We start from the raw sequence: 7,831 nt of genomic DNA, 5'->3' as shown, positions 1-7,831 counted from the left end.
TACAGACCTCTGTTGGGCCCTGGCCACGTGGTCAGCGCAACGGATCCCCACGGCCGTTAATCTCGGTTTTGTAGACCGGAACCGCTATTTCCTTGAAACAGCTCCTCAGTTATCCTCACGAGGCTGAGTAGACCCCGTTCCAGACCCACTACTTCTCAGAAAATCTGGTAGCGCCGGGATTCGAACCCGGAACCTCTGCATCTTGAGCCAGGAACTCTGACCACTTGACTACAGAGGCGGTCTGTTACCAAAATCTAGTTCCTTAATTAGTGTGTTTTTCCTTCTTCATAGTTACCATATCTTGTGATAATAAGAAGGATTGCAACCATATCGCGGGCGACGAAAGAGTCCTTAATCTGCATATAACGGAAGTTGCAGCCTCGGTGGATGACTGGTCTGGTTAATAGCATATAACCTGATTGTTAGAAGTTGTCTCATAATCGGCACCAAGCGCTGGCAGTTATGTAGAACTTCAAAACTATCTTTGAGCAGCCCATATGTTGACATGGGGGAGCCAAATTTCGCAACACTCTGTATATTGAGCACAACAGTATTACTCTTATTACAGGGAATACATATTTTTATGTTGGAATTGTAAAGAGCATCATCCTGTATAAATGATAATCACATTAAACTGTATGATTTAAATGTAGAGGTGGGTTTCCAAATTTCTCTAGTCTACAGACCGTTATCTGCTGGAACTTTCTTTTGTATACCACCCTAATATTTAAAAAAACGTATTAAGAATTGTTAAATGGAATGAAATTCAAATTTATTCAACATTAACACTCTCATGAATTTTAAATTGGGAATAATATAAATCTTTTGCTATGAAAGTCCCTTATTTATTTGTGCATAAATAAAATATATTAATTCACATTAGGGGTGACGGATTTAAGTCACATTAACCTTGAAAGGGGAAATATTTACGTGGACACTTGAGTTTGGGAAACTATTTTCTAGGAAAAAAAAACGAATAAGGAAAAGCAAATATCGAAAATGCTTCCACTTCAGAATAATTTTAAGTCCATTTCGAATGCCTTGGAAGTGTCGAGAAACCAATTAGAATTCGTAATTATTTAATTAGATTCCACAGCTGTTGATCTTTCTGGCTTTCCTGTCTTACCGAAAGATGAAGAGGCCATTTTGAAATGACAATAATTGTGTTTACTGATAGAATTATCACGTGTCCTTCTTTCGTTCATTCGCTTCAATGGAATTATAAATGCCACTGCATCAGGAGTTTCCGACATTACTTAACTCAGTTTTCATTCATGAGTCACTTTATAAAAGCAGAAATTTCTCTTTAACTACAGAGAATCAATTTTTTATTCTTACCGAGCTGCGTGGTATATTGGCAATGTTGCAGGCTCTTATTAGGGAGGTGCTCGGTTCGAATATCGATCTGTACTCTGGCTACCCTGACTGAGAATTTTCGTGGCTTTCCTGACACACTTCAGAGAATTACCAAGATATTACATCAGTAATATTATTACTGCTTTCTTCAGATCCTTTCCGCTTCATTACTGGTCAATCATCCTATGACTGGACGCCATGTTGCCATTATAATGAGAGCGTTACAAAATAAACCACAAAATATATCCTTGCATTTTTAACCCCGGCATTATGTGGAAGTGAACTGTATGCTTTACGCTCTGGCCGCTCTGCCACTGGAAAATAGTCTCTAATGTCCATTTCATAGGAAAAGGGTAAGATGCATGCTGTAATGAAGAGAAATATCTCTTGCTCCTTTCAAGAATCGAACTATGATTCCTCGGTCGTCCAGCTCGTAATCCAAGTCACTCTACCAACGGATTTACTCCTGGCCCATTCATAATAATATGGACAGACTAGAAATTGAGTTTATGGCGATATGAGTACGTATGCAGGACGTAAAAAGGTAAAGTTGTCCCTGTGCTAAACTAATTAAGCACTACGCTATGAAGGCGTATGGGGGAGTGGATGTATAGATCCACATTTTCTTGACTTCGGCAGTAGCTTGAGGCGAATTGTTAGCTTCACGCATGGCCGATTTACTCCCCGTACTCATTGGATAGGTTGGATGGACCCCAGAGCCGGTCTGGACGACGTGGAGAAGAGAAAATTCTTGACCCTGCCGGGACTCGAACGCCGATCCCTCGGTGGTCCAGCCCGTAGCCAGTCCCTTTACTGATTACGCTGTCCTATATTATCTAAGTAAGGCATTTAAAAGAGTTATTTGAAATCGATATGTTTAACCCGTACCTCTATGTTTCTTGTAATACTGTTTGTTGTGCCCAGTGTTGTAAGAAAAAGACATTTAGGAAGTGTGCTAGTGACGTAACGTTTCTGGGTGCGTTCTCTCGCGTTTGTTTTATTTTCACGAAACGAGGTATAAATGTTAAAGTAGTAACGGATATAGCGGCAGGTAGAAATATATTTTTTAATTATATATAAACTGTCAATAGACGTAAAATTTATGTGACAGGACGTTTCCTTAAATTATTTTCGGGAAGAAGAAATTTCGGTAATCTTCGAGTACGTTCGGAAACTCGTTGTTGGAAGAATGCCTTCTTCTGTGATTTGGCACCTTGTAGATATTTTGTTAACCGACGTTTCGGAGGAATATACTGCCCCCGTCTTCAGGGTATAAGAAATCCGCTAGCGATGAATGTCGGTTAACAAAATGTCTACACGGTGTCACATCCCAGAAGACGGCATTCTTCGTAGTCATCGCCGTGAAAACATCAAAGCTTACATCAATGTTGCTTTGAAATATACGCACAGAGAAATAATTCTATGACGTGTCTGGTTTATGTTTAATTACCTAGAAAAAAAAAGATTGAATTTTAATAAAGCAAAGGATGAAACAACATGTAAAATTATATTTTAATTAAATATGTATTTATGTATATGCAGACGTATAAATTGAGGTTCGTGAAATATTGTTTAATATTCTTCGAAAACAAGAGATTTCGGTAATCTTCGGTTATTTTCGGACAAATATTATTGATTGTTGAACACAAAAGTTTGCAGATGTACTCAGTAGGGGAACTGTTATGTAGATTTCACTTCCTTCTGCTGGATATACATAGCCCCGTGAAGCTAACAGAATACATATGTTAGATATAAAATATAAACCCTATTTTGAAGCACTTTCTCAGGCATTTTGACCGCCCACAAAATACAATCGTCCTTCTGCACCCATCGAGTAACTCGAGAAGAGCTGAAAGATTTTTATAAAATCTTGTATTGGAGAGTGTTACGAAAATATGTCGACACTTTAAAATTGTGGTTAAAATCAGATAAAAATAAGTGAAACTACATGGAAACCTGCAGTTATTTCTGCTTTCACCACGAGTATAGCTCGCTAGTTTTCATCAGAGCGAAAAATGTTTTGAACAAACTTCAAGGTTGCTTCACGTTGCTTTATGGCGTACAGACAGAAATAAAGGGGTGGACTGAGGGAATTTAATTGGCACCCCACAGTACTCCGAAGGCACCAAGAAGTGAAATAAGACTTCGCAATTATATTTTGATACACTTGCCCATCACTTGAAGATGACAGTACAGTCACATCCCATAACATTTTATGTACATATACACTATGCAGTGAACATTTTCCAGCAATAAATCAACTCCTGAAGTTTCAACATCATGACGATTCGTTATTGATATTGAGTCTGCTCTTGCAACTTTTTATCGGATGGATGTGTGTAGTGTTAACAGAGTTTCGGAGGAAAATGATGCCTCCATCTTCAGGGCAGAAGTTGGGTGGGGTGGTGTGCCGCCCTATGCAATGGGTACAGTGGATAGGGAATCTCAATTCTTACCCTTTCCCGTCACCACCTGCCCTCCAGCAGTGTGGATCCCTCCACAATCTTCCATGTCTGTCGAGTCAACAGCAGAAGAGATTAAGCGCCATTGCTGTTGGTGAGCATTAGGATGGGTGACCGCTTCGCAACACCAGTCACCGATTTATTTTTGTGCACTCAGTAGCCCTAAAAAGGGTCGCTTTGAAAAAAAATTCCTGTTCAATGTGTCAATTGGCTCGGATAGGATACCATCCCCCGGTCTTCCCCAGTGGCTCTCTTTGACAAAAATCTATGTATCCACGAACATCAAATATCCATGTTCATTTCGACCCTGAAGATGGGGTCATAATGTATCTCTGAACCATAGGTAACACGGCCCATATCCACACATTGCCAAAATTCGAAAGCAAATTCAGCATGAAATAACCCACTGTCAGGAAGCTTACAGAAATATTAAATGTATATTTTCTTGAATGTTCTTTAGGTACGCGAGAAATGGCAGTTGGCAGCGGTAATGCCTGTAGAAGAACTGATACCTGCCTCGTATCTGGAAGGGCACACTGACTGCATGTATCTCGGTTCTTGATCGGTCAGTGTTGCAGCTAACAGAAGCCACTTCATTATGGATTGCTGTAAGACATGCAGTTCTATTGTGCGTCTTTACCTGTGCCTCGACAAGTAGCGGCTCATCCAACAGGTACGCAAATAAATGCATACAAACGAATTATATTTAAGTTACAAGATTTGTAATCTAAATAGAATGGAGCATCGCTGAAGGATTAACAACTTCATACTCGTCCAACTACAGGGTGTCTTGTTTCTATGCAGTGAGAGCGCCGTAGAACCGACAAGGATGTAACCTATAATGGCTGAACCATGGCCGATGGGTCGATGTGACACGGTTCAGCAATAAAGTGCACACCCTGTATTTTGTACAACGCAAAGTATAAATGACAAAATCTTGACATGAGATTTGTACCATGTACTAAATCACGATCCATAGCCTGTCCTTATAAGACTGCGATCTTTATTTGTGACAAGAAGATATATAGGATGTAGATTTATCTCAGATCCAAGAACAATTTGAACATGAAGACATAAATAGAGTGCCAAAGAAATGTAAATATATAATATCGCTGTTTCTTTTCATGCCAAATATTTTTGGCTTGACCAAGTCGAATCATATTAACAAAGATATTCGGAGGTGAAACACGGGTTAGAATGCCAAAAGGCGCATAACCCAGTTTCAGTGACATCGACAAAAGAATGCATCATCCTTCAGCGCAAGTAAGAGGAATGACGATAAGTTTACTTGGAAGAAAGTATTAACATTAATTATACAGCACTCATTATGTTACTTGCATCTAAACGATCATGCAAACATCACAGAGCGGGAAGAACTTACAACAGTGTCATCAAAAACACTTATTTAATGAAGGAGATTAATGAGACAAACATGGTTGTAAAATAATTAAGGTATCTGATTTCAGCGACCTGTGAAAGGTTAACGTTTATGTACTTATGAAATGAAATGAAATGAGTTAAGTACTCTTCCTTGATGTGATAGAAGGGCCGGAAAAAAAAACCGAATTGGTAAATTTTGTTCTAGTTTCTAAGTTTCAGTTTCCGAGTATCATATTGAGAAATGGAACATTTTAATTTTTAAAAATTAAGTATGGAAAAATAACTTAAAAGATAAACAAGTTAATTAACGATGAAACAAATTAATTTATTATTATTTAGTAAGACACAGCATAAATATTTTAAAATGTCCTTCATTCTGAACTCAATAAGTTATATGTATTATGCTAAATTCAAAAGAGGAATTTTTGTGTTATTATAATATACATTTCCAAAACTTATTTTGTGAATACAAATTGATATTATGTGATAACTGTCGAATATGTTGCATTTAGTTTAATTCTGTTTAGCATAATACATAACTTATAATATTTCATCATAGCAGTAATATGAAGGTTTACATTGAGATAAGTATTTTGAAGTGTTGAAGGTATTATAAGATAATGAATAAGATGAATATATACAGCATATCAATCTTAAGATTAATACATAATTTATCTAAATTGTGTGAGTGTGTTGGTTTAAACATGTGGTGCTACCTCTCATATTTCACCTTGTGTGATCTAGTAAAATATATACATTATGGATTCTAATATTGGCATTTCAAAACATGTAAAATTGCAAGTAAAGAAATGTTATTTGAACATTATTAATTAAAAAAAAGAAACGTGTGAATACAACGACATCCAAGAGTTTGTTTCATGCAAAAGAAAATGAGAAGCTATGGAAAATTCGTGTTCCAGTGTTGAAGTCAAGCAATACGGGTATAAAACAAAAAAGAGAAAATTGATGTTATGTAACATACATAAGAATGTGAAATTTTCTCTACGTTAGGAATGTTGTTAGTGAATCAAATATAAATAGAGATTTAATTTTAAAAATAAAACAATAACAATTTTACTTAATATTATAGGTTACCATGGAGTGTACACACAAAGGAAATAACTATTCACAGTGAAGAAACAGACAAAATAATTAAAATATAACTTTACTCATGTATGAATGCTCATTTCAGACACTAGAGATATTAAGTTTTAACTCCTATTTTTCATAAAACGCTGAAGTTAAAGACATCTAGAGAAGGAAACCCCCTTCCCCAAAATTTAATATATGTGGTATTTGTCTTGAAACTGCTTGCAATGAAATGATGGAACATCGAAACTGAACGTACAATTTTACGTTTATGAGTAATGCGAATATGGAATGTAGTGCTAATATTGTGAAGAATATGAATGGGACATTTGGGAAATAAGAAGATTGGAATGAAACGGGAGTGTATATAAATATATCTAAAACAAACACATTTCTTTAACCCATCAGTGACTTCAGTAACATACCATTGTTGTGTTCACAAGAGAGTTTAAAAGGAACGCACATTCCATTCGAACATTCACAAGAAAAATTATGATGTGTGATTTGTCTGAGTGATTTTTCTCAACATTTATGCTTAAAGAATGTCATTATAATGATATTCACTACGCCTAATAAAATAATTCTTATTCATTTAATCAAAATAATGCTTTTAAATAAATAGATTACGCGTAAGATTTATTTTTCACAATACCCGGTCACAAATAAAATCTAGTACAAGTTTATACTTAAGTTTAGCGCACACTGTCATTATTTTTATTTTTGCATAGTGATTGAGTCGCTGAGGTAACCTCATTGTAAATCGCAGTATTTAGTCGTTATGTGCGTAATTTTTTACGTATTCACGCGACGTTCTTTATATGTCATTTTATTATCCGTGGTTTTATGTCGGTGTCATAAGAAGCGTCAGTGTCCTACCACGCGGCCGCAGTAGTGAGCTGCGCGCGCAGTTTCCTTGACTCATCCCGCCATTTTGATTCTGTCATGTTCCGTATTCCTCCATCTTGCTCAGTATTCGTTCAGTGCGTTTCCGATTTGCGCGACGATTTTCAAGATGGCCACGCCGTGTATTGGGGCTCAACTGTACCAGAAACATCAGTAACAGAAACTGAAACTGTAGTCTGAATTTGTTGAAACTGTTTTTATAAGTGTACATAAACACAGCAACGTGCATATATTTTCACATAGAATTTCCTTCGGCAACTTTTATTTTTCATGGTGTACCATACTAATGTTAGCACATTAATTGTTCTCGAATACAGCTAAACCTATCCGTGTAGCAGCCTGTGGAGGCCCATAGTGTTGTGGGACATCGAGGCTCCCACATTTTCTAAACAGTCGGCTCACAAATGGCGGTGATATCACGCACCGGCCGCCCTTTACCCACCAGGGCAATAGTTCCGGCTGGAAGGATTAGGCCAATTGAAAAATCCAATGACATTATCGGGAATCGAACCCGCGACCTTCCGGCTCGTAGCATAGCACCTCAACCTCCGACAAATAATGACAGAGAAGTACTATCAAGCTGTTCTTATTGTATATATTCGTAAGGTCCCCGTTCGCTTTAAGTACAATGTACAACGCTG

At 37.2% G+C, this 7,831-nt stretch overlaps 1 protein-coding gene across 1 annotated transcript in view; it reads left to right on the top strand.

Annotated features, from left to right (window-relative positions):
* LOC111862502 (dipeptidase 1) overlaps window positions 1-6,928 on the top strand; it is a 423,388-nt gene extending 416,460 nt beyond the window's left edge. The window contains exon 13 of the mRNA XM_023847973.2: window positions 4,279-6,928. Coding sequence (XP_023703741.1) covers window positions 4,279-4,380 — 102 coding nt within the window. The 3' untranslated portion in view covers window positions 4,381-6,928. The remainder of the gene's footprint in view (window positions 1-4,278) is intronic.
* The last annotated feature ends 903 nt before the right edge of the window (window positions 6,929-7,831 follow it).

Source organism: Cryptotermes secundus, unplaced genomic scaffold (assembly GCF_002891405.2).
Source record: "Cryptotermes secundus unplaced genomic scaffold, Csec_1.0 scaffold816, whole genome shotgun sequence".
NCBI classification, from domain to species: Eukaryota; Metazoa; Arthropoda; class Insecta; order Blattodea; family Kalotermitidae; genus Cryptotermes; species Cryptotermes secundus.
This window is presented reverse-complemented; position numbering and strand designations above follow the sequence as displayed.